Source organism: Astatotilapia calliptera, chromosome 22, assembly GCF_964374335.1.
Source record: "Astatotilapia calliptera chromosome 22, fAstCal68.1, whole genome shotgun sequence".
Taxonomy (NCBI): domain Eukaryota; kingdom Metazoa; phylum Chordata; class Actinopteri; order Cichliformes; family Cichlidae; genus Astatotilapia; species Astatotilapia calliptera.
In genome coordinates, this window is record NC_137442.1 from 19,259,629 (window position 1) to 19,285,118 (window position 25,490).

Consider the following 25,490-nt stretch of genomic DNA (forward strand, 5'->3'; position numbering starts at 1 on the left):
CGGGCTCATCCACAAGAGTCTGTCTGACGTCAGTGACTGGGAGCCTCGACCAATCAAGGGACGGCGCCAGGGATGCGGGGAGAAGTGGGAGGGGACGTCCATGGAGTAATTTCATTCAGAAAAATGCGGCAGAGCCCCGTCGCCCCTCCCACTGCGGCTCGCTAATGCTTTCATTTCTTATAAATAACGACCATCGACGGACACACACGTTTTCTCAATAAGACCCAGACCCCTTGCTGAAGGTGAGGATACGAGTTTGTGTTGGGCAGGGCTGGAACTTGGCAGCTGTGAGCGCACAACGCAAAGCGCTGGAGCTGTCCACGGTGCTGAATCTCAGAGTATGACTCATGGGGAGATGTCGTACAGGGAGACAGAGAGCCTGCTGAATGAACGAATGATGGGGAGCAGCTTTAGCACACACTGAACTCTTTTTAAACACAATTTAAATTTATGTAAAGCACATAGGTGAAATATTCTTGAGGGTGAAGTGGTGAAAAACTGGCCTGTGCGTGCATGGTTGCACTAACAGAGATATGGGTATACTAATATGGAGTGCTGGGTAAAATTCAAGAAGTATTATACACTAAAACTGTTTTCAAAATAACATCAGCATACATACATATTATATATGTAGAAAGATAAATAGATATATAGATATAACTTGTCTTTATGAGCCTCGCACAGCCTCATAATCTTTAGAAATCTTCTAAGAGGATTGAGCATTTGTGTTTAGGCCGTGGGTGGTGAGAGTTTTCCTACAATCCAGCAAAGACAGGAATCAGTCGTACATTTTGCTTGTTATCCACCGTATTTGTCTCGTCTTTTTTTGATTTTTAGTATCGCTTCACAGAAATACACGCCCCCACCTCCCCTACAGTAATACAGCAGCAGGGGATTCGTGGCTTCCCCCGGTTTGACACGAAGCGTAGGACGCTACAGGCTGGGCTCAACAGCTGTCTGCGTGGTGGCGCACGGCGCTGAGCTAACTGGGGGAATCTCGTCTTGTTCGAGCCATATTAGGACACGCTTCCTGTCGATACACCCCTCCTACGTCACCGGGCAGAGTTGAGGCGCAACACTTGTCACCTTCGTAAATGTCGCCGGTATTAAGCAGCTTCTACAAATTTCTGCAGAATCACGGCTGCTCTGCTCATGTTACCCACTTCTTTTTACACAGCATTAAACTATTTTGTTAAAATATTAACTGTGCTTTACATTAATGTAAAACACTTAATAATTATAGATTATTTGTGTGTGCGTGTGCCACCCTGTCCTTTATGTTATTATGTCATGTATATCTTTTCTAATACTAGCAGTGCTCCGTGGAGTGTAAACTAGTCTGTGGCCGGTGTTGTAGATTGCTTGCCCACAGCGGAGGAGGAAATCGTGTGGAACAGGATTGCGGAATATCCCTTTGTGTGTGTGTTTTCTTTGCTTCCTAACACACACGAGCCACTCTGAAGAAAGATCTACCCAGACAATGGGTGCCAGAGCATATGAGATGTGGGAGTTAAAGGAGCCACGTCGGTGTGAGTGGAGGAGGTGGCGATCATTGCATAAAGCTGCAAAGTTTTGTCGTGATCCTGCACGTTTTTTTCCCCTGCGGCCTGATTGGGGGCTGTGACTCAGTGCATCTGCATCACAAAGCGACAACTTAAAAGGTCGGAAGCACTTGTGCAGTTTGTGCTGATGCATTTGCCCAGCTGCACGTTGTGGAGCCTCTTATAAAAAGCAAAACCTGAGCACCTTTGTACTCTGAGCTAACCCCATGCGCCACAGGTTTTTGGAAATGACGCAATTTTTTGTAATGTTGCCTTTCTGTACATCACAGTCGCTTTAAAATCAAACAACCAGGATGTGATTCAGATGCAGAGTCTGAGCTTTACATCAAATGGTTTAACGAACATGAAACAGTCTGAAGTCTAGAACACCTGGGCATCATGGACAGATTCTCTGTCTTTAGATGATGTGAAGGGTTTTTCTTAATCAGATGAGGGGTTTTTTTGCTTTTCAGGCCTTTTTGTGTAGCCGAGAAGGTCAGTTGTTGATTTGTCCTGTCCTATAAGGATTTTGCTATTTCTCTAACAAGACTATTTGGTTTTTCAGCCTTACCTCCATCACCTACATCTATGTCTCTTTGGACATCATGTTGAGAGTTCTGCTGAAAATCTACAGAGCTCAACACTTGGAATCAACTCCAGGTCTCTCACCAGCCTGATTTGTCATGGAATAACCAGGAAACATTGCTTAATTGCTGTTGAAACTGCTTATATCATGTAATACTTTTGTTAAACCACTTGAAGTAAAGCTCAAAGTCTGCCCCTCATTTACATCTGGATTGTTGGATTAAAAAACAAAACATACTGCCGTGATTTGTAGACAAACAGAAAATGTGTCATTGTCCAAAATCCCATATGGACTTCACTGTAGTTTCAAACAGTAATGCTCAATACTCACGTCTGGTCCTTTACATCCAGATCCAGCTTTACCAATAGGAATGTGCGATTTAACTGTAACCTCTTCAGCTTTTACAACTAATCACACATTAAGAGTAACATTACTACAAACATCCCGATCTAGGCTAGTGTCACAGAGTGTTACAATGGTTTTCTTTGTCTCTTTCTTTACATTTATCTGGGATATTTTATATTTATTTGCACAGATAAAGTACAAGAAACATATTCTATCAATAGGTGGGTGGTGATGCTTAAAAGGTATACAGTAAAAAAGTTTTTTAAAAAAAAATCTTAATTTCATCACCGAGGTAAAAATGTGAGTACAGAATAGTTGAAAAGCCAATGTACTTTTTTAGCAGAAGCCTGTTGGAAATCTTTAAAGGGATATGAAGACCTTATTAGCTCTTGTTATATCTAGATCAAGGTCTATTAAACCTTCCTCTACTTGACTTGTATTGCTGTAAGTATGAATAACATGAATTAGCATGAATTCATTTTTGAAGCTGTTCATTTTTTGGATGTTTTGGGGGATCTGGGTAGATAAAAGAATCTCAATAAGTCACAAAAGACATTGAAGGAATGAATTTTAGCTACAATAGCAACATAAACCTCAGGTTTAAAAGGTCAGCAGCATTTTTCAGCTATTTTATTCTTGATATCTTCATGGGCATCACATGACATTTGGTGCCGATGAAGCTGACTGCAAGTGACTTTGATGATCACCCTTTTCATGATGTTGAAATATCAACATCTGTTTAACGGAAGCGTAGACATTCAAGGTCCGCACAACATGGATTTTAGAAATTTTAACAAAGCAGGCAACCACATCACTAAATCCAGAGTTCCAACAGGGAAAACAAAGAACCTTGTCATGCGTTTAAGTGCAGGTAACATCAAAATGAACACTAATTTAGCTCAGTTTATTCCCATTAGTCCTTCTTTAATTTATAGGCTTCATAAGGACATATATGTGAATGAAGGTGTGTGTATACATTCACCGCCTGCTTAGGTAAACAGGTGTCAGTCCGTTCCAACTGGCATGCATTTCAGGTGGCTTGAGGTGGGCCAGTTGGTTGCCAGGGAACCAAGTTTAGTGGCGCTCATGTTACACAGATCTCCTCACTCTTATCTGTCATTGTGTCCTGGTTATCATCACCTCCAGAAACCCTTTCGAGGACAAGCTGAGGAGACTTCAATTCAAAGCCTTTTTTTAGTTTTTAAAATCAACTCCCTTTTAAGTGCCAACGTTTCCAGGTGTTGCTCGCAGGTGTCTGTTGCAGTCAGGATGCAGGTGGTGGCATTTACTGTTCTCTCCTCCACTCTGCTGCTTCTAGCAGTGATCCATTCTGTGTATCTACAGCCAGGTATGGGTCTATCCGTATGTTTTATTTTCTTACAGCGTGTCCATTTCAGTATATTTTGCTCTGAACCTGCTTGTGTGTCTTCCTAAGCTTGCCATCTGCTGTCTATTTTCGTGCTTTAATCTGTTGTCTTTCCTCATTAATGTCTCACTTCTTATTTACTGGTAAGATGGCTTTTTGTCTATTATTACTAACACACCACGAAGCAGCACAAATAAGAGAGTTTAACAGGAAGCAATTATCTTTTTCTTATCATCATAAACTTCTGCATTCTCAGATACTGTCCAGACTAACAGGATATCATATAATAATGAAGCTGCTTTAGAATAAATGGGCACTGGCCAGCCAGCTGGGTTTTGATTGACACTGCTAATTAACTGCCAGTGTTGTCCCTCCTACAGATTGTTCTCAAGCCGAGTCATGTGACCTGTGTGTCGGCGATTCCATGCTCAACCTGACAGGCTGTGTCTGGAGGCTTTGTCCAAATGGTGACACACACACACACACACACACACACACACACACACACACACACACACACACACACACACACACACACACACACACACGTGACCTCTGATAGTAATTCAATCACCAATGCTGCTGTAACACTAGCTCCCCTGGTTTGTAGAAGATCACTGAATTATTGAGTGATGCCGGGGTCTGTCTCCCTCAGGCAATGATACAGGCATGTGTGTGACCGATGAAGGGGATTCGGCAGACAACGGCATGAACTGCAGCTGGACCAGAGTGTCTGAATTGTGCACAGGTATTAAAAAAATGAACATAATTTTGGGGGGGATGATATCAAGTGTTTTTCTGCCATCTTCATAACCCTGTTACATAATTCATTCCCCAGTTGTAGAGTCTGTCGCTGCGGGAGGTGGTAAAACCGTTTCAGGTAAACTGAATCAACTCTGCTTCAGACGTCATCTCCTAGTCCCATAACAGCTGACTAAAAGATTCCCTAAAGGCAATCCAGTCATCTCCACCCGCTAAAAACCCTGACAGCACTTTATAAATATATATATATATATAAAACAACCAGTGAATTCTGTGTCCTTTCCCTCAAGGTGATGACAGCAACACCAACTCCTCCCCCGAGTTCTCCCAGGCCAAGTTCGACATGTCCAGCTTCATAGGCGGCATCATACTCGTGCTGTGTCTGCAGGCAGGCGGATTCTTCGCCATGCGCTTCCTCAAATCCAAAGAGCAGAGCAGCTACGACCCCATGTGAGTTTATGCGCGGAGGTGTTGGAGAACACAGAATCTCACGCGTTTGTGCGAAACGTGTTAAGTGCAACAGCAGCCTCTGGTGGCAGGAATCGTCAACAACACACGATGCACAGCGCAAACGGTTCACCTTCAGCATCTCTGCCTGTCTTGTTTTGATTCTGATCACACACACTTTCCATCAGTCTATACACACTCTTCTGTCTGTCTTCATGCAGAGAGCAGCCACAGTGAAGACAAGATAAATGACGGACAAGCAGACGGTGCAGAGAAGGACAGCAGAACGGTGACTCATCTGGTTATGACGACAAGAATTTTTTTCCCTCTCCTTTTTTCCCCCTGTCGTTTTTTTGGTCTGGTCCCTGTGTGTACCCCCTGGGGGATGGGTGTGTTTGTACGAGGACATATTCCCAAAATACTGCATTGTGTAACAAGTGTCTGTGCATGAGCTCACTGCAGTATTTACAGTTCACGATCAGTGTGTTAGATGCACGATCAAGCAAGACTTTGATTTCTGCAGAATTTTATGCAACTGCTTTGTGATCATACAATTCACCTTAAATTACAGTAATTTAGGTGTTTATACTGTTATAAATAGTGTGGTGCAGTTATATTATTAAATTTAGGCTGTAGTTCAGACAAGGTCACAACAAACATTTTATCCATCGTCTTTGAGTACATTTCTGTTCATGTGCATTTTGATAACTTTCTAGAGTTTTTTTGAAACAAAAATAACCAAATGTTAACCTGTAATGTATGAAATTATTGATTAATATAATATAAATATAGTAACTAAGGTCCTAAAGTCCACTCACAGGCTGTTATACCTCTTTCCGTCAAGTTGCAGTGAGTGTTTGTGCTGCTGCGGATGCAGGGAGACGCCTTCCTTTGGTGCCTTTTGAAAAAAGAAAAAAGTAATCCTACATTTTAAATGGTTTGAGGAGTGATTACATAGCTTTACTAGCAGTGATGCTTCTTCTATTTCCATGAGAAGAAAATCATGCAGGCTGCTTCATTCACCAGTTATTGTTTAAACATTTTCAGCAGGTCCTTGTATAGCCACTGACATCACTGCTTCCAGCTTTGGGGTCGGCTGTTTTATGGTGGCCTGCTACTGCCAGTCTTATTTTAGTGGGGGGAAAAATAAGCTACAGCTCAGACACCTGCACCTCACTGATGGAAAGGAAGTGTTAGAGATAACAACTGTGATAACAACCTGTGAACCACTGAGAAAGACACACCATAACCTAAAACCTGAGCCCTAATAGCAGAGTCAGGATTTCAATCTTTATAAAAACCTCCAGTAATGACTCTAGTGGTGCATTACTTTTATTTTGATGCTCTTACTGTCAGTAGTTCAGACAAACCCAACGTGGTAGTCATGGAGAAGAACTCTGACTTGATTTCTCAGATTTATAATAAAGTTTGAACCATTTGATTGCTGTTATAAAACAGGTGACATAGACGTGATCCTGTTTAAATAATACTAATGTTGGTTAAACTCATTAATATGAGCTGTTTGATTTTTTTGTGATGACACTGGATTTCCTGAATAAACTAGGAATAAGAAGAGGTGTCTCTCAGTATGTTTGGTATGTCTTTGCTTTCTTGCATTTAAATACGCAAACACAACTCGTGGTTCCTGAGTACTTAAAGGTAGAACAGGAGGCAGAGTCTGCAGCTTCATGCCCCTCTTCTGTAGAACCAGCTCATAGTTTGGATTCAGGGCACAGACAGCCCCCATAGTTTTTAAATCAGGCTTAAAACGACCCTTTTTGATAAAGCATTTAATCAGGGTTGGATCGGGTGACCCTGAAACCTCCCCTAGTTAGGTCTAGGCTGCTGAGGACTTCCTATTATTCACTCACCTTAACACCACTTTGCATTTAATCATTAGTTATTAATCATTATTTTCTCCATTTCCTCCCCTCATAACCCCCAACTGGTCACTGCAGATGTCTGCCCCTCCCTGAGCCTGGTTCCCCTGGAGGTTTCTTCCTGTTAAAAGGGATTTCTTGCCTTCCCACTGTTACCATGTTCTCACAAGGGTCATGTGATTGTTTGGGTTTTCACCTTAAATATGAAGCAGCTTGAGGCGTCCGAGGTGTGATTTAGCACTATATAAATAAAATAGAACTCGGCAGAAGAACTGAACTATGATCTGCTTAAGACCAAGGACCTGTTAATAAAAATGACCTGTCCATGTATCATATCTGGGTGTCAGTATGGACCCCAGTATTTGGCACTAACAGAGCACTGATGGGACTCTTTAGGGGAGCAGAGCGAGGGCTGGTTGGATGCTTTGGTCTCTGTCTGAGCCAGGACCTATACAGGCTTGAATAAGTCCACACAAAAAAGCTTTCCCCATCTGAGGAGACTGTGGCTGTCATCCAAGTTTGGTGACAAAGGACAGAACTGGGCCTTTTTCTTTCTTTCATCCTCTCCTACCCTCCCCCCTCTGCCTTGCACACACTCACACAATGCAGTTCCACTGAGGGAAAGGGAAGTCCAACACCTTACCAAATTTAAACCGAGGCTGGTTACACGTATGGGTCTGTGTTCCTCTTCAAAACAGGCAGAAGGCTCGATATCTGCGTGCTTGTTTGTGCACAGTAAGGCCAGGTAGGCAAGAGTGTGTGTGCTTAGCAGGTGTGGACAGCTACAAGATACATCCCACCTCCACCCTGCAGTTTGGTAAAACATCCGCGTGAGTCATATCACACAGTCAGACAAATACACAGTGTGTGTGTGTGCGCGCACACACACACACACACACACACACACACACACACACACACACACACACACACACACACACACACACACACACAGCTGAGAGCAGCTCCTGTGCGGACTAATTCTGGAGGGCGTGTTCACTCCGTTTACTCAGCACACAAGCGTCGACGTACACAGACATACACATCGCACTGAGGAAAACTTTTCCTGAGAACTTTTCCCCCCGATGGAACCAGTGGAAGCTGTCAAATAAGGTAACCCGGTTTTTCTTTCGTGTGTTTCTTTCTGTGTTTCTAACAGAAGGGAGAGGAGAGAGTTTAATCTTTAATCTTTAAAGGGAAAAGTTGCGACAGGTGTTTCCTCTCTCGCGGTAGATCCGTAATGAGAAGAAGTGCACTGACCTATTTCTTTTCCCCCTAAAGGGCACTTCGCGTAAATAAATAAGCCTAAATAATTAAACCCATTAACAGTCTTAAAAACAAGTGTTCAGTCACTTTTAGAGGTTTAAACCTATATAACAATAAAAAAACACCAAAGGAGTGCTTTATGGAGGAACTATTGATAAGAACAACAACGTTGTTATTAATATTACTCGGCGTGTTTTGTGAAAACTGGAGCACTTTGTGCGTGGCGTTTTCTAACCTACCCGTTGACAGGCGAACACGTTCCTGACGCGCATGCGTTAACTTCTCAAAAGTAACTAGCCTTAGGCGTTGGGGACATGAAAACTCATTAACAGTTATTACATGGTGGTGCAGAAGGTTAGATCATCCATCTCGGCCTCACATTAGCTGAAAGTGAATTCAGTAGTAGGTTGTTATTAATCTTTTTGAATGTAGTTTTTTAGGCTGTCTACAGTAGAGTACTTAAGAGTAGGAGGGAGTGAAAGTCATTGAAGACAGGAAAGGCTCACCTGGAACAGCATGTATCAAAGCTTCAAAGAGTACTGCATCCTGAAAGATACCAGGGAGCTCGCTTCAGGTGATTTAAAGAAAAAAAGAAACAGCTTTATTATAGGTTTCCTCTTAAGCATTTCTCTACTATGTTTCATGTAAATGACAATTTGTGCAGTTTGTAACCTTCAGACCTCTCTGAGCAAAGTAATGTCATCATTAACCAAATTTTACATGTGGGGGGAAAAAAGTTTACAGGACTCGGCTCAGTCCTTTAAAAACAAAAAGTACACCCTATGATTAAACCACTTGTAGAAATACCTTTAGCAGTATTAACTTGAGGTGATTATTTCTGTGTGACTTATTCCCCCACAAAGGGTCAACATATGTGGATGAATTCGGTCCACTCTTCTTACACAACATCATCAGCATTGCTTCAACTTATTGTGGTTTGCAGGCTCTCTTTGATGCACAGCTATGTCGCCACAACATTTCAATCAGGTTAAGGTCTAGACTTTGACTGGGCCATTGCATCACCTCGATTCATTTCCTTTTCAGTTGTTCTGCTGTAGATTTGCTATATTTGACATGAATATTTTGGTTATACAAAGGGGCTCATGGTCAGCTCAATGACTGTGAGGTGCCCAGGTCCTGTGGCTGAGAACCACGCCCAAAACATCCCCCCACTTCACCACCTGCTGACAGCTAGTATGAGGTGTTTGGTTGTCATGTCCCCCAAAAGGGCCAAGGGGATGAGGAGTAACAATAGTAAGTCCAGGAGGAAAAAGAAAAGACAAAAAACCTTTATTAAAAAGGACTTAAAGAGATGGCTACACTATAACAATCAAACAAATATGTCAACAAACTAAAACACACTGAAAAGAAAGGAAATCATTAACAAACCAAAGAAAAACACCGCTGCTGTCAGCAGCTACTCACTGGTAGCTCAAACACACCACTAAATGCTCTGTAACAGTACACCTATAACCAGTAATTTGCAGCTGGGGGGGAACAGCTACTCACTGGTACCTCAAACCCCACACCTATGCTCACCACAGCACTCACTCTGAGTGACTAAGTGGGCCGTCACCAGCTTTTATGCAGGTGGGTGGTTAATTGCTGAGTGGAGCCAGCTGTGCACCAGCTCCTCAGAAGAAATGGGTGGCAGCTGAAGTCAGAAGGAAAGGAAAACAGGACACACACGCAAAGTTTGCTAGGGCGTGACAGTAGTGCTGTGCATCGTGGCTAAACACTTTGGCGTTGTCTCTTTAAAGGACATTGTTTCAGAGGTCTTGTGGTTTATTTAGAACTTTGCAAACCTAATCTGTGCTGCCACGTTCTTCTTAGAGATAAGAAGATATGTCCTGTTTAACACCGTCATGAATTTAACATTTAACATGCTAACTGTGGCTGTAGCTCTTGGGTTTTCTGCAGTTTCTCTGAGCATTACATGGCCTGACCTTGAACTTCATTTGATGGGACATCCACTCCAGTGAAGAACGTGGCATTGTGTTAGCATAGAAGTAAAGAGCAGCAAACTTCCCAAACTTGTGCTTTTAAAGAGGCACTCACACTTACTGATAATCATAAATGAAGTGCATTTGATTAGCAGGACCTGGCTGCTGATTACCTTCTTAATTCCAATGGGAACAGCAAGATGTACTTAGTGTTTTATAGGAATGTGAACTTTCTTTTTCAAATGACTTTAACCAGACAAACCTTCATTACTGTTAAGAGGGAAAAAAATCTGGAAGGCTAGTTTGCCGAATTTTCTTTTTTCAATGCACTGAAATGAAGAAAAAGAAACAAAAGTTTTTGTAGAACAGTGGATTTTAAATGTATTATAATGAACCTGATATATTGCACATTCATGTTATGTTCTAATCTCAATGTCTAATGAAAGCAGTAAGACTGTACTGTTGACTGTACTGTACTGCACTATTTGTGTTGTGTAATGATAGTCAAACACACTTTTGTCTTAGGGATGGAAGGAAAGCAGGGAGACTCCTCACTTGACTTGAGCCACCTGACGGAGGAGGAGCAGACCTCCATCCTGCAGGTTGTACAGCGTGACTTGGAGTTACGTCGCCGTGATGAAGGACGTGTAAGGTCAGAGGTGACTATTTATTCAAGTCTGACTGATATGTGTGCTAATCTCTTCGGATGTTTGTAACCGTATGGGTGGGATTGGTCCTCAGGCATATATTACTTTCTTTGGTGTTGGTGCAAAATCTCCCTTTAGTGTTCAGGTCAAGTAAGACACAGTTGGTGATCAATTATAATTATTTCCTTACCCTTCGTCACATGTTTTTATCAATTTTTTTTGCCATAACTTTTAATTAAGCTGCTTTGAATATCAGGTGTTACAAAGAGTGTCTCTCTGTTGATGATGCAGAACCCTCGAGCGGAGAGAGACGAACTCAACCCGTCTGCGCTTCCTGTCAGGGGCGTGGTTCAGCGAGGAGTGTAGCAAACGCCATCTCAACTGGACTTCGGGCTGCGACCTGGTCCACGCCACCATCCGCCACAGGAAGACAAAGAGCAGAGGTCAGTTTTCAGTTCATGTAGTACAACTGTCAGCGATCAGCAGGACTGTTTTCTGTCTGTCTGTGTTTACTGTCTGTGATTGCTGACAGATGGGTCCCTGAATGGACTTTTCAACATGGAGCGAGAGGACAACAACAACACTTTACTCGAGACTGAAGCACGTGTGAAGGACAGCAACCAGGAAGAAACTGAAGGGTTTGTGGGGATGACTGTGAGACAAACGGACTGATTGTAACATTTATCTGCTGCTACATCTCCCAATATTTGTTTTCAGGACTCAGAGTTTGAAACCGGTACCCACATCCACAGTAAACGGACCCGTGTCACAGGTTTGTGCGTGCATTCTTCTTCCCCTTTTTCCATTCTTGTCCTTATAACCATGTAAATACGAATAATTTACAGGGTCTCCAGCACAGTAACAGCTCCTCATCATCCAAAGGTATGAAATTCCTCCCCCGCTGTGTCTGTGCCTCTCTAGCCATCCCTCAGTAATGTTATTAACTCAATGTTGTGCTCACAGAATGTGAAACCAGAAGTAACGGCCAATCGGAGGAACCTGAGGGGATTATACCACACACCCACAGATTACCATGACTAATGGTTCTGGCAAACACTGTTGAATTGGTCTTTATTGTACCTCCTATTCAAAGACACTGAGTCAATATTTGTCATTTTTTCAGTGTATAAATCCAAAAAACAGCCAATGCAGTACTTCAACGATCATTTTCATACAGTGGCTCCAGAAAGTTGCGCAGTTTTTGTTGTGTATTTAATTATATATTGATCAAATCAGTCATCACTTACAATCAGTTTTTACTCGATAAATCAAAATGTCTCATTTGTTAAAATTTCAGACTCATTGCAATGGTTCTCAGGAGGCTGTGTTACAGTTGCAAGCAAAGGAAAAGAGGGACTCAGCTAGACTCGTGCAGCATATAGAGAATCAGTTTTATCAGCAAATTTAGCAAAACTGCAGTACTCTGCAAAAGTCTTGAACCACCTTTCATTTCTTTATATTTTGCTTCCAAGAAGTCGGACTTTCTTGTAGTTTTTTTTTTTTAGTTGTTTTGAGCACCAGTTCTCAAGGCTTTCTGAAGGTCTTTCAAAGTTTTTCTTTGAGTGCTTTTTCAGTCATTTTTTATCAGTCTGACCATTTTCAGAGGATTGTTTTCTTGGTTAGTTTTTGGATAAATAACTGCACCTAATTCAATGGATGAACAAGTGATTAATCTACATGAATACTTACAGACTATTTAGCAATAAATAACTAAACAAACTGGCCCTTCAGTTGATCTGTTTACTGAAGCCTCATCACAAATGGTCTCAGTAGAGAGGTGGCTGTCAAGTAGCCATTCTTAAGGAAGGGAAACGGGGAGAAAAAGCTCAAGTGCTGAACTGAAAATCAGTGGAAATTTGTCATTTAAATCTGTAAAAAAACAGTGGAGCATTTGTCTTAGTTGGGACTGTATGGCAGCCAGTGGTGTTGGAGATTTGAATCATTGAATTATGAGCAAATAAAAGTACCATCAGATTTGGATCCACCATTTAATACCTTCTTTAAAGCAACTGATTGGTAACAGTTTCATTTTTCAGCATAATAATGACCTCAAACATTCTGCTAATGCAGTAAAAGCATACATGGATAGAAAAACAAACAATGGGAAGCTATCAGTCATGGAGTGGCCTCCCCAGACAGGGACTTCAACGTTATTGAAGTATTGTGAGATCATCTTGACGGAGAACAGAACAAAAGGCAGCCAAGATCCAAAGAAGAGCCCTGGACGTCCTTTAGGAAGCCTAGAGAACTATTCCACAAGATTACTTGATAAGACAAAAGAAGCTTGTCTGAGAGAGTTCAGACTGCGCTAGAATAAAGGTGATCGTACGAAATGCTGACTTCTAACGTTATTAGTATTGTATTAACACTGTTTTTCCCTTCTATACTTTTTTCCAAACATGTTTGTATGTTTCATTTAGTTCCTGCACCTATTTCCATTTTTTCTAGCAACAAACAAGAAATGAGGAGACATTATCAATCAAGATATATGCAAAACAGGAGAAGTGCTTGCTTAGTAGTGCAAAAGACTTGGTCTGAGTATAGAGTCCATATGTGAGTAGCCTGAGTGACGAGGGTTACTCAGACCACGGTTCAGATTGATGATGTGTGGAGGATAGTCCGAATGATGGGTTGCCCATCATGTGGGCGATCGTGGCTCAAGAGTTGGCAGTTTGTCTTGTAACCGGAAGGTTGCCGGTTCGAGCCCCGGCTCCGACTGTCTCGGTCGTTGTGTCCTTGGGCAAGACAGTTCACCCGTTGCCTACTGGTTGCCTACTGGTGGTGGTCAGAGGGCCCGGTGGCGCCAGTGTCCTTGCCTCTGTCAGTGCGCCCCAGGGCAGCTGTGGCTACAATGTTACCATCACCAGTGTGTGAATGAATGGATGACTGAATGTAGTGTAAAGTTCTTTGGGGTCCATAGGGACTAAGTGAAGCGCTATACAAATACTATAGATGAGACTTAAAACAGCCCCACTCCCCCTCTGATTACCTGTAGAGTAACAGAGTGGATGTTCTGAACTTACCTGGCTTATACAAGCAGAAACTTCAAGTCTTCGAGAGCAGGAGGAAAAAGATTCTCTGATGAGACCAGAATTTAGCTACTATCCATGGAGCACGGAGTAAAGGATAAAATCTGAAGATGGAAAACTCTTTGGGTTATTTGTCAGCTGGACAAAGCTGAGGGAAGGCTGAATACAATCAAAGACAGAGGACACTAAAGAAGCAACCTGACATGGGGATAAACACATCACCTTTCAGCATATCAGTGAATCAGTATTACTCAGGAGTGTTTTCTGGCAGTCTGGATTGTCCAAGGTAAAATGAGATCTGCACGGAGAAGGCAGCAAACGGGTTGATGGATGCTTTCTCGATCCGGTCTGATGAGTTTGAAGGAATCTTCTAAAAAATAATATCAGAAATAATCTAGATGTGTGAAGCCAGTACAGAGTTATCCAAGAAGACTGAAATCTGTTATTGCAGCCAGAGGGGCTTCTACTGAGTGGTAAATTATGGCTCTGGGTACTTTTGTAAATGAGGCATTATTATGGTGTATTGAGTGTGTGTGCATGTTCGTGTGTGTGTGGGTGGTTGGGATGCCACTTTTACCCATTAAAAACTCCTTCAAAGTATACTAAAAGTTTATGACAGATGTTTTGTGTCTAATTATAACGCTGCATAAGAACTGTGAGTGTGTGTGTGTGTGTTTAGGAAGACTTGATTGACAACTATAATGGGGACACTGACTCGCTGAGCAGCCTGACAGAGACGGATCCTTCTTCTCTGAGAACTAGCAGCTCCACCAACAGTCTTCATTCGGGCTACGTGGTACATGCACATACACACGCACAGCATACTTGCATGCACGCACACACATTTGATTAATTGCCTATTTGGCGACGCAAGATGACTCAGCTCAGGACAATGACGTAGGAGCTGATCTTTCCTTTGCGTATGTGTTATAGCTCAGCGGTAGCATGATGAGTCTGTTCAGCTCGGGGGATTTCGGAGTGGTTGAGGTGAGGGGCCGTATCCAGTACTCATTGGCTTACAACAGCCAGAGGGAGGAGCTGCAGGTCAAAGTGTATCGTTGTGAGGACATTGCTGCAGCACGCAAAAACCGGTCTGACCCGTAAGTGACTGCATGTTTGCATGCATGTGATGTGATCCGGGCCCATATGGAGCCAGTCTAGCAATGGATGTGTGTTTTTCACAGATATGTTAAAACCTACCTCCTGCCGGACAAGTCAAATCACAGTAAGAAGAAGACTTCAGTGAAGAAGAAGACCCTAAACCCAGTTTATGATCAGACACTCAGAGTGAGACTCTCTGTCATTTACATGTTACATAAAGTGTCAATCACAGAAATCCCCCACCAGCATTTAACTAAAGTTACCTAAATAACAAAAACACACTCATGATGTATGTTCTTTCAGTATAAGGTGCGGATCGGGGAGCTGCGGAGTCGGACCCTGAACCTCTCTGTGTGGCATGCCGAGCCCCTGGGGAGGAACGTATTTCTCGGGGAGGTGGAGGTGACTCTGGCGCTCTGGGATTGGACCTGCACACAGCCTCTGTGGCAGGACTTGCAGCCACGGGTAGGAAGGACCTGGCATCAACGAGTGGCATGCAAACACACACTCTTGTAGTTGCATAAATTAGTGTGTGTGTTTGTGTTTGAATGGTGCCAGATAAATATTTACCAGCCCACTGTGGTGCCTGCATCTACATTTGTTTAGTATCTGAGTGTCTTTGTAGCAGCAGTTACAGCAGCTTTGTTGGAGACAGAATGTGGGGAGGTGTCTCTTGTGTCTGGGAGAGCTGAAGGGAGAGGAAGACATGCTGTGAATTTCAACTAGGTTTTATGTAACTTTAATCTTTCCCTGCTTCCACACTTCTCCTGCTTCCTTTTTTCCTTCTTTTTCATACTGTCATTTCCTCTGACTTCATCTTTTTTTATTTTATGTACGCTCTGTCACAGGTTTATCTGAGCCCAGACTCCATTAGAAGTCGTGGGAACATCATGTTCTCTATTAAATACATCCCAGAAGGATATGAAGGTGAGGAAAATACCTTAATACAACACGGATGCACGTTATATCTGTGTACCACAATCACCCGAATCTCATGCATTCTGTGTGTGTGTGTGTGTGTGTGTGTGTGTGTGTGTGTGTGTGTGTGTGTGTGTGTGTGTGTGTGTTAAGGTGGCGGTTTGCCTCTGACCGGAGAGGTTCACATCTGGCTTCGGGAGGCTCAGGGTCTCCTGTCCAACAAAGGAGGTGCTGTAGACTCCTTTGTTAGAAGGTGCGTCAGCTCTGCACCACATTTCCTGATATTTTGTCATCAGTTATCTACTCTGTCATTACGTATAAGCAGCACATTACATGTCATGTTGCATTCTTATCAGTAATTACAGAGTTCCCCGTATTTTCATGGGGATTTTCGCAATACATGATTCAAATGTGGTCAATCTCCCCTTCAGGGTCATGTCGTTGTGCACCTCTGCAGTGCTTCCAACATGACTACAAAACATTTCCTAAAAACTATATATTTTTTCACTCTACTTTTCATAGATGCACTCTGAACTTGTGATTATACACTGCATATCCTCCAAAACTAAGTGGCAAACTTTCATTTTGGAGAACTGGATAGATGTGCAAGTTGCAAATGAGGCTGGTGGTGAGCAAGGATTTGTTGGCATGGCCAAAAATGTTCAGACAAGCATGGTAACAAGGTGGTTTCTATCAAAAGCACGTTATGGTAAAGTAACCTAAGGAAAAATAGCAGATTCACATGGTCAGGTGGTCAGAATGGGACTCCCGTGGAGCAGTTTGGAAACTAGCAGTCACAGTGGAAGTGGTGCATAAGGAGATAGCCTTGAAAGGGAGGTTGGCCAAATTGAAATCATGTATGTTTTTTGGATTTTTTATTTTTTTCTTCCTAATGGGCAAAACTTTGTGATAGCATTTCATGAATATTGAATTATTTCCATATGCCTGTAATTTGAGTCTTTAAATAATCCCACTAATTTACTTGCTCCACACCCCACAAGCTACATACTCCCAGATGCAAGTCGTCAAAGTGGTCAGAAGACCCGGGTGGTGAAGCACTCCATCAGTCCTACCTACAACCACACCATGGTCTACGACGGCTTCCATACCAGCGACTTGAGGGAGGCTTGTGCTGAGCTGACGGTGTGGCAACGCGAAGGGTTAAAGACTCATGTCCTCGGGGGCGTCCGTCTGAGCTGTGGAACTGGTTAGATCATCTATATTGCACATTTTAATAGTTTAACTGAAAATCACATCAAAAAAGACCCTAACTATTTAGGGTTACAGAGGAAGAGGTGATATAGAAAGAAAACTTGACCTCTGAGAAGTACAAAGAAGTAATGCAGCATCGTAATAAGGTCACATATTTATATAATTTGTGTTTTTTGAATAGATTGTGGTTACTGTTACACATAAATCTGACTAGAGAGTGACTATAAACGAAGGTGATTCTAACAGTTTTTGTAAATAGTTTGTCAGCGTGTTGTGCTGGCTATTTTTTTTTATAACTAGTGAGAAACAGTGAAAAGTGGTAAGATATCGCTGCATGATACATCCTTACCTGCAATACTATCTAAGAGCCCCAAGTGATTAGGGACTGCATTGTTTCCTCTTGTCTCCCTGTCTGTTGTTTGTCTCTGTAGTTGACTGGAGGCTCTGACAGGATCTCCTTGTCTTTGTGCTAAGCTTTTCAAATGGTGTCTCGTGGGTGCTGTGATACTTCACAGGTTTGCAGGAGGAAAGCACTTCCTGTGTTCAGGGCTGGAACATTAATGCAATTGTTGCACTTGTCTCATATTTCAATAGTAGGCTTTGTCGATTGTGTCTTGAAAACCTGTCTAATTTTTTTCTATAGTGCTGATAGTTGAGACAACCTTAGAGTGAAATGCTTCATACTGAACTAATGCCTGCTGGCATGTCAGGCATTTCATATGGTCGTGTCATCGGAGCGAAGTCACGTCGCTAGTAATGCAGCGTCTCTGTCTGTCCTCGTCTGCTTGGTTGCTTTTGAAATCTACCACATAGACTGCAAGATAGATTTAGCAGGTGTGTCTAGTGACATACAGAAAACAGTTTAGTTTCCCTCAAGTACTTATCCTTAATACTGATGGTGTTTTTTTTGGGTTTTTTTGCTCGTAGATTGTGTTACTGTGCTTTATATGGAGTGGGAAGCACTCAAGATCAAATTGCAGGCAGAGCATCAGCTCCATTATGTCTCACTGCGAGGAAGATGATGTCAGAGAAGTGGTGGGAAGTAACAGCTTTGAAGGATTTGTTTTGTTACAGACAGATTTTGAGCAAAGTTGTGTTCTTCACAGGCAGAGCTGTTGCCTGCTGAGGCTGTTTGTTGCTGTCAATTTTAGCTTGGAGGTTGTAGTCACGATTTCTCAATGGCTGTATGCAGAATTTTAGTCTGTTGGTTAAACCTTTTTCCTTCTTCAAATGGAGTGTATGTGCATGGACATGCAGGGAGTGTTTACATCTCTTTGAGAAAAACAGCTACGGTAAAGTCCACAACATAAATAATGACCACACATGTGGGTTTTCTGTAATGCCAGGTCAGAGTTACGGCGAGGTCGTCAGCTGGATGGATTCCACAGAAGAGGAAGTCACTGTGTGGATGTCCATGATTGAGAATCCAAACCACTGGATTGACGCAACGCTACCGATCAGAACTAACCTCACCCGGCGGTCTGAGTGACTCAGACGTATCCTGCACTCAAGCGGAATCATTCGTATGCACGTTGCTATTATGGTCGGACTGAAGGGAAGCCATCTTCACATCTTCACATTTACCTCTCTGTCACAGTGATGCACACTTAAACACACAGGTGTTTTTCATATGTCCATACTATATACTGTACATGGCACAGAAACACACAGGGAGGTGTAAGCAGTGGTATAATATTTTGCCTTAACGGAGTGGATTGGATCGGTTCAGTCTGGCTCTAATCTGGCAAAGAGGCACTTTTTTGTTATTCAGTGTAGTTTATGAAGTACAAATCTAAGTGTTGAGTCATTAGTGCCCTGGCTTAGTGACTTCTCTGTGATATTACATGAAGTAAGAGGGGGGTGGGAGGTCTTTCCTTTTATTTCAAACGCAGTCTCAGCCCTTTCAGACAATTTAAGAAAGGCAGGCCTGATGACTTTCACTGTGAGAAATTCTCCTCATTCAGATAATTGTATCTTTTTTAGGTATCTCTATTGTAAGCAATTTGGAAAGTCCTTGCAGCTGAATTCACTCAGCTAATCTCTTTTGACTGAATAGCTGACTACCACCTTGTGGTCAGACTGTATACAAATTCTCGACACACTGAGCAAATGACAGGGGGCGCAGTGACGGTCACAGGCAAAGAAGTGAGAAGAAAAGGGCCTGTTTCCGTGTTTCCCTAAAAATAAATTTTATTTTTCACATCAGCTATTCTTCTTTATATTTCTCACCAAGTAAGAATTTACTACATGAATCATGATTCATAACTTGTGTCCAGCAGATGGCAATATTTACAATACTTTTTCAAGCTGGAATAACAGTAAGTGTCTGTGTGTTGTGTCTTAACCTTTGTGATTTCTGCATCTCATCGCAGGTTTTCCTTAAGTTGCACCTTTCTTGTTGACACCAGATACTGGAAGTCCAGTATTATTGGTATAAAGAGGCTGTTTGAAGGCAATATTAATTGTTAAAAAAACGTCTGCAAGACACTGTAAGAATTAAATGTTATTGGTTTCATAGTTTCCCCTGAAACACTAAGCTCTTGTGGTGAATTTTTAAATGTCGGTCATTCTGTCTTTATATAATTAGGTTTACTATTTTATTACTTTTTATTATTGCCTTGGATAGTTATGTAATTCTAATTTTGTGTGCCCTGCAGATATTCACCATTGAGGTTTCTTTCTGAGAACTGCGGTCTGTTTTGATATCTGCTTCACAACACTGTCTGCTTAAAATAATGTATTAATCTTCTACTCCTGTAAGCTTTTTGTCATGAGAAATTACAGGTTGTCCTTGTTTTCTCCTTGACTCATTTTTCATGTCTAATATGATATCTAGCCGAGAGACATCAGTTGAAAATTACTTCTGACTCTAGCAGGTCCACGGTGTTGAATCATCCTTGAAAAACTAAATTAAAGTGACTGTGCACTTTTATTTTGTGGGGGGCTGATGGTGGACGTACTCTCCTTACATATCTGTTGTGTATCTATTTGCATTAGACCCTCAAAATTGCCCTTTAAATCATCAGATATACATGCTTTTACACTTGCATGTTTCAGAACAAATTTTAATATTAGACAAAGATAACTTGAGTAAATTTAAAAAATGCAGTTTTTAAATGATTTAATCTATTCAAGGGAAAAAGTTCTCCTTGTTAAATCATGAATTCACTTTAACCACATCACAGACCTGTTGAATCAAAAAATGACATGGTAATAGAACCTATGCGACAAAGTGAAGTGGATTAAAAGTTTTCAAAAAGTAACACATCATGCCTCTAAAGAAACTGCTGGGAAACAAAGTCGCTGACATCTGTCAGACTGGAAAGGGCAACAAAGCCATTTCTAGTGCTTTGGGACTCCAGCCATTATCAACAAACAGAAAACAATGTTGAATCTTGTCAGGAGTGGCCGGCCCTCCCAAGTAACTCCAAGAGCAGATTAACGACTGATCCAATGACCATCAAACAATCATTTCTAGCTGCCTTGCTGCTTTGTCTCATAAACTTAAATGGGAGCAAAAAAACCCCAAAAACTCATCAGGAATGGGGCACTGTATATTGGAAAATGCCTTGCAAGCATGCTACAATCTGGAAAAACAAGTACATTTTATATGAGAAAGTCATTTTTAAAATAAATAATATTGGGCTATAATACATTAAATGAATGATTAATATTTTGAGATATACGCATTTAATTTGTACTTAACGCGGATTGCATATATGAAATATATATTTTTGGAGAAGTTGGAGCTATTTCCATGGCTTTGATGAATCTGACTAAAGGAATGCTGCACTATTCTTCCATAACACCCACATTTTCTTTTCTTTTTCTCAAACACCAAGATACTTTAGATGGTAAATATAAATTTTAGTGAAGCTTTTATTAGGTTCCTGAAGCGACTAACAGTAAACATTTCCCAAATCTGCATTATAAACATAAACAGTATATAGCCGCCCTCTTCCTGATGTGCGATTTTGGTCTGATGATGGGTTAAAAAACCATTTTAACATGTTTCATGTGTACCTGTTCAGTATATAAATGAACGTGTATTCTGAAGGAGAATAAATAGCCCTAAGGAAAGACAGAAAAACAATGGGTTTTTGGTCAGCCAGCGGTTCATTGTCATTCTAGTGGAACAGATACAGGACAGTCAGTGTTGAGGCATATTTTCGTTTGTGTTACTGCGCTAAAAATTCAAGTAGAAAATGATGTGTAGTTACGGTGTTTCCACCGGTAGTAAACCGTCGAGGTTCTTGAACACACACTACCGTAAACGTTTCGCGGTAGCCATGGCAACAGTACACCCACTTCCCTGTGAGTGGACTGTAGCTGAGTCTGGCCTCATCGAAAATGTCAAAAATATCTGCTGTGAACAAACGGGCGACACAGACGCTCGCTGAGAACATTTCGAAACAAGTGGAGCACTGTGAGTATGACGGTTAAACTTCTCAAATCAATAAACTAAGCCAGCTTTGTTATAGCGGTAGTTCAGTCCATGCTAAGCTTTACGGTTCATTGTTTTACTTAGCAGGTATGAAAATACACACTGCCGTCTAGGTATTGTTAGAGCAGATGAAGTGTACGCCATTTTTTTTATGTTTCTGTTTATAGTCAGTAAAAAAGAGGTTGAGTGCCTTATCCGAGAGTTTAACGTCCTTGTGGCGGAGCAGAACAACTCTGGCAGAGCTGTGCACGGTCTGGACCGAGGAAAGTTCATAAGCACACTCCACAGCATCTTTGGACTTACTGATGACAGGATGACGGGTAGAGGTATTCAGTTTACAGTTATTTAAACTTATATTATTTACAAACCCAGTTCCAAAAAAAGGTGGGACGCTCTGTAAAATGTAAATTTGATCATTTCGAATTTGCATAAACTGTAGAGGCAGTTTTTTGTAGACTGGCAAACCTCGGCCCATCTTTACTTTTGAGGAACTCTGCTTCTCCAAGATGTTTTTAAAAAATAAAATAAAATATCCATTCATGTCAGTGACCTGCTGCCAATTAACCTAAAGTTGCATCGTTTCTTTTTTTAGTACCACTTAGTTTTGCACCCTACTGTTGCCCTCTCAGCTGTCTTGAGATATGTTGGTGCCATCAAATTTAAGAGCCAATATTGTTTTTTGAAATAGTAAAATGTCAATAAAATGGTGGAAAGTAAGCAAAATCTCCAAATCATCACTATCACCCTGTAAGTACAACCCAGAATTCTCACCTCCACCACCTTTTTCAGAATGATTAAATTAAATCTTTCAGTACGCTTGTCCAGGAGTACAGTTGGGAATGAGCAGTTTCTTCAGTACAAACAATTGAAATCTATAATTAAATCCAAGACATGTTGTGAGTGTAACTGTCTGTCATTCAGTCTTCAGGACATTTGACAAAGACAACGACAGCGTTGTCAGCATGAAAGAGTGGATCGAGGGACTGTCCGTCTTTCTTCGGGGGACCTTGGATGAAAAAATAAAATGTAACTTCTCAATCTTACTTTTTTTTGCTTAACCTCACTCTCACACCTTCACACATGTAGCTTTATCTACCTAAAAAAAATCCCTGTGTTTGGCATGGCTCAGACTGCTTCACTGTCTACGACCTGAATGGTGACAATGCCATCTCTAGAGAGGAGATGCTTCATATGCTGAAGGGCAGGCTCATCAGACAGCCCAATGAGGAGGACCCTGACGAAGGAATCAAAGACCTGGTGGAGATCATACTGAAGAAGATGGTGAGCTGTTTGCTGCACAGATATAACTGTTTACACATGATTAAAACAAACCAAAACACTATTTAAAAAATTCTCAGGTCTGTAAATAGTTTAGCAGCTCTGCCAATGGTGCTTCCTCCCACAGGACTATGACCATGATGGCAAATTGTCTTTTGAAGATTTTGAAAAGACTGTGAAAGATGAGAACCTATTGCTGGAAGCTTTTGGAACCTGCCTTCCTGACTTCAGGGTAATCTGTAATGAGAATTTGTTAAGCTCTTTAAATTTCCCCATCAAAAATTCTCAATCTTACAGTTTGCTTTTCTTTCTTTTTTTTCAGAGAATCGAGATGTTTGAGAGACACGTATTTCAGGAACAATTCGAACAATAACCAAATCACATAACTGCATACCTAGCCAAAACATCTTTAATATTAACCTCAATGGAACGGTGCTGTGATGCAAGATTTGTTTAATTAAGAAAAAATAAATCCTGCTCTATCAAATCCGACGGCGTGGTTTGACCTTCTTCTCCACTGGTTTGATGTCTGGACTCGATGTCACCTAGGAGAGACGACGAAACTGGATTAACTGTAAAAAGTGATTTAGAGCATAGTGAAAATATTATTTTGTCCTTAATTACAACCAAAACAATATAATCACATGTACCTGCTTCATTGTGTTCCTGATCAGGCTGACAGTTGTGTTCAGTGACTCATCCTCCATGTCCAGTTTGGATGGTTCTGGTAGTTTTGGTCCAATCAAAGGCTCGTTCTGCCCAGAAACAGTACTGGAGGTCTCCTCAGCCTCTTCCATTTTGCGTTTCCGTTTCTCCAAGTGTGTGGTCCGAGGAAGAAATCTGACTGCCGCAGCCTGACGTGCTGACGGTCTGCTCGATAAGGTCTGTTTGCTCCTTGAACTCCCTTCTCGCTGCTCTAATGTGTCAGCACAGGTATTGTGCAAAGTCCCCATTTTATCCTCTGTTGGTAAATGTTGACTTTTAGGCCTATGGTAATGATGTTCTTGGGGAGGTAATGGCAGTAGAGGAAAGCCTAAATAGTGGCTGATGTTTGGAGTCTCCCTTGTATTGTCATTTCCAGAGGTCTGTTTGTGTGTGAGGATGTTGTCGTCTGACGTGGTAGTTGTTTCCGATGAAGTAGGCTCCTCTTGTGTGTCCTCTTTCTGTTCCCTTTCTCTCACTTTGCAATAATAAAATGAGACAGAAAAAAGTGTCAAAAATCCACATCATTCAAAAAGATCCGAGTCAAATGAAAATAAAAGTGCATGCAGATATCCCTCCCCGGATCCAACGCCTCCTGTCATGCTTACCTCCCCGTCTACAGAGACAGCGGCTCAGCTGGAGGCACGAAGAATCGCAGCGTCTGTGCACATTGGTGCACCCCCGCCCTTATGTTGCTTGTCTGTGTTTCATGGAGTATAGTGTGATGATATCTTTGCTCTTTATGTGCTATGGAGTGTTTTTGTGTTTTCTCCTCATGATGACTCATTTGTCAGAGTCACCATGGGCAGAAACCTTTTTTTTCTCCTGACCTTGCCCCTATATGTTACATATTTCACTGTCTACCCTTTTTTTTCTGCTGCCTAGTCTGACCTGTCTCCCCAATGTAAGTTTGTATATTTTATGTATTGTCTGTATGGTCATCTACTGTAGGTCTGTCATCTCAGCTGCAGGCAACTGCAACTGACAAATAAAGCTTATCCTTATTTATGTTAACTGAAGTTTGCTTGGACTAATGAGGAACTAAGAAGCTACTCATTTGAGTGGTGGATTTTGTGAGGCAAAATATAACCTATAGACATAAAATTATACCTCTTTTCTGAGCAGCCCGGATGACATAGCTCCTCCGGTCCTGCAGCTTGAGCCTGGTGTCTTCCACAGTCTCGTATTCGGGGACGTAGCACACATGCAGCACACCACCATAGAAACCTTTCTCATCCATGTGTCGCTTTGCTGCTCTGAAATGAAACCAAATTATTCAGAAGGTCCTTCAGACGTTGCCAGTTAGGCATAATGAACAGTCTAGTGACATCTTGTACCTGGCACTTGTGAGTTTTTGGAACTTTACGAGGTACACCTCTGTGAACTCCTCGGCAGGATACTCGTCCAGGGGCCTGTACTCCTCCACAGCTCCATAGAGGGCACACAGCTGAATCAACTCAGTCATAACCCCAATCGCTGGGACCCCTTGGACCATCAGGTAACGACTCTCTAAATTTATGGTGTAAACCTGCAAATAATGCAACACTTGACTGCGGTACACTGATGGGAAAATGCTCATGTGAAAACTGCGAACAGTGGTTATATTTATCATCCAGATGTGGTTAAGGCTCTCACTGTGGTTCAGTGGAGTCCATAAAATCCGGAAGAGAGCAAATGTTTTTTTAAAAACACTGTAAGTGACGTTCCCATGTAGCAGGGAGTGTCTCACACCTTAAGATACGCTCTTTTCTAAACAAAAGGGTCCTCTTACCTTAACTGCTTTGGCTTTTCTTCCTTCCCTATATTTTGGTCGAGAAATGCACACTCTCTGCTGTTCGTGATGTTTGTAAACCTCCGGGACTCTCCAGCAGCCAGAGCTGTTGTTGACGGGAGCCGCCATGTTTGTGGAAATTAACTTTTCACTTGATGCATTTCAAAATAAAGGTTCATTCTCGTGTTGAATAGGATTCATTCAAAGCATGTCGTAGTTGGACGTCTTATTCTGAAATGCGTTCAACCGAAT

At 41.8% G+C, this 25,490-nt stretch overlaps 4 protein-coding genes across 7 annotated transcripts; 3 read left to right on the plus strand and 1 right to left on the minus strand.

Annotated features, from left to right (window-relative positions):
- Positions 1 to 2,764: 2,764 nt before the first annotated feature.
- On the plus strand, positions 2,765 to 6,622 carry cd164l2 (CD164 sialomucin-like 2). The gene is made up of 6 exons (XM_026156581.2): positions 2,765 to 3,820; positions 4,219 to 4,305; positions 4,494 to 4,586; positions 4,677 to 4,718; positions 4,891 to 5,050; positions 5,269 to 6,622. The coding sequence occupies exons 1-6, from the start codon at positions 3,496 to 3,498 to the stop codon at positions 5,282 to 5,284; spliced, it is 723 nt and encodes a 240-aa protein (XP_026012366.2). The 5' UTR covers positions 2,765 to 3,495; the 3' UTR covers positions 5,285 to 6,622.
- A 1,253-nt stretch (positions 6,623 to 7,875) lies between these two features.
- Positions 7,876 to 19,975, plus strand: LOC113014415 (synaptotagmin-like protein 1). 4 transcript variants are annotated; one of them, XM_080296747.1, is made up of 16 exons: positions 7,876 to 8,040; positions 10,662 to 10,788; positions 11,075 to 11,226; positions 11,316 to 11,421; positions 11,501 to 11,555; positions 11,629 to 11,665; positions 11,747 to 11,785; positions 14,490 to 14,608; positions 14,746 to 14,912; positions 14,997 to 15,099; positions 15,217 to 15,378; positions 15,762 to 15,840; positions 15,985 to 16,084; positions 16,833 to 17,038; positions 18,390 to 18,539; positions 19,880 to 19,975. In XM_080296747.1, the coding sequence occupies exons 2-15, from the start codon at positions 10,664 to 10,666 to the stop codon at positions 18,530 to 18,532; spliced, it is 1,593 nt and encodes a 530-aa protein (XP_080152873.1). In that variant the 5' UTR covers positions 7,876 to 8,040; positions 10,662 to 10,663; the 3' UTR covers positions 18,533 to 18,539; positions 19,880 to 19,975. The 4 variants fall into 4 exon arrangements, with proteins under 4 accessions (XP_080152873.1, XP_080152874.1, XP_080152871.1 ...); XM_080296745.1 differs by lacking the exon at positions 19,880 to 19,975 and having other exon boundaries at positions 7,880 to 8,040; positions 18,390 to 19,849; XM_080296746.1 differs by lacking the exons at positions 7,876 to 8,040; positions 19,880 to 19,975 and adding an exon at positions 9,833 to 9,968 and having other exon boundaries at positions 18,390 to 19,849.
- A 787-nt stretch (positions 19,976 to 20,762) lies between these two features.
- clxn (calaxin) lies at positions 20,763 to 23,252 on the plus strand. Its single transcript, XM_026155935.2, has 6 exons — positions 20,763 to 21,469; positions 21,655 to 21,813; positions 22,409 to 22,513; positions 22,617 to 22,768; positions 22,893 to 22,997; positions 23,088 to 23,252. Exons 1-6 carry the CDS (start codon positions 21,394 to 21,396, stop codon positions 23,136 to 23,138), a joined length of 648 nt encoding a protein of 215 aa, XP_026011720.1. The 5' UTR covers positions 20,763 to 21,393; the 3' UTR covers positions 23,139 to 23,252.
- On the minus strand, positions 23,202 to 25,446 carry rbm48 (RNA binding motif protein 48). The gene is made up of 5 exons (XM_026155934.2): positions 25,239 to 25,446; positions 24,805 to 24,995; positions 24,578 to 24,723; positions 23,416 to 23,945; positions 23,202 to 23,310 (listed from the first exon to the last, which is right to left on the minus strand). The coding sequence occupies exons 1-5, from the start codon at positions 25,365 to 25,367 to the stop codon at positions 23,248 to 23,250; spliced, it is 1,059 nt and encodes a 352-aa protein (XP_026011719.2). The 5' UTR covers positions 25,368 to 25,446; the 3' UTR covers positions 23,202 to 23,247.
- Between the last annotated feature and the right edge of the window lie 44 nt (positions 25,447 to 25,490).

What these genes read in the sequence shown, in the direction of transcription:
- cd164l2 (XM_026156581.2), top strand. Translation starts at nt 3,496, where the DNA reads ATGCATTTCAGGTGGCTTGAGGTGGGCCAGTTGGTTGCCAGGGAACCA. An exon ending in CTGGAGGCTTTGTCCAAATG is followed by an intron (nt 4,306 to 4,493) that starts GTGACACACACA and finishes TGTCTCCCTCAG; the next exon opens with GCAATGATACAGGCATGTGT. An exon ending in AGTGTCTGAATTGTGCACAG is followed by an intron (nt 4,587 to 4,676) that starts GTATTAAAAAAA and finishes TTCATTCCCCAG; the next exon opens with TTGTAGAGTCTGTCGCTGCG.
- LOC113014415 (XM_080296747.1), top strand. Translation starts at nt 10,664, where the DNA reads ATGGAAGGAAAGCAGGGAGACTCCTCACTTGACTTGAGCCACCTGACG. An exon ending in TAAACGGACCCGTGTCACAG is followed by an intron (nt 11,556 to 11,628) that starts GTTTGTGCGTGC and finishes AATAATTTACAG; the next exon opens with GGTCTCCAGCACAGTAACAG. An exon ending in CGCAAAAACCGGTCTGACCC is followed by an intron (nt 14,913 to 14,996) that starts GTAAGTGACTGC and finishes TGTTTTTCACAG; the next exon opens with ATATGTTAAAACCTACCTCC.
- clxn (XM_026155935.2), top strand. Translation starts at nt 21,394, where the DNA reads ATGTCAAAAATATCTGCTGTGAACAAACGGGCGACACAGACGCTCGCT. An exon ending in CTTGGATGAAAAAATAAAAT is followed by an intron (nt 22,514 to 22,616) that starts GTAACTTCTCAA and finishes GGCATGGCTCAG; the next exon opens with ACTGCTTCACTGTCTACGAC. An exon ending in AGATCATACTGAAGAAGATG is followed by an intron (nt 22,769 to 22,892) that starts GTGAGCTGTTTG and finishes TTCCTCCCACAG; the next exon opens with GACTATGACCATGATGGCAA.
- rbm48 (XM_026155934.2), bottom strand. Translation starts at nt 25,367, where the DNA reads ATGGCGGCTCCCGTCAACAACAGCTCTGGCTGCTGGAGAGTCCCGGAG. An exon ending in CCGGGCTGCTCAGAAAAGAG is followed by an intron (nt 23,946 to 24,577) that starts GTATAATTTTAT and finishes ATTATTGCAAAG; the next exon opens with TGAGAGAAAGGGAACAGAAA. An exon ending in TCAGGAACACAATGAAGCAG is followed by an intron (nt 23,311 to 23,415) that starts GTACATGTGATT and finishes CGTCTCTCCTAG; the next exon opens with GTGACATCGAGTCCAGACAT.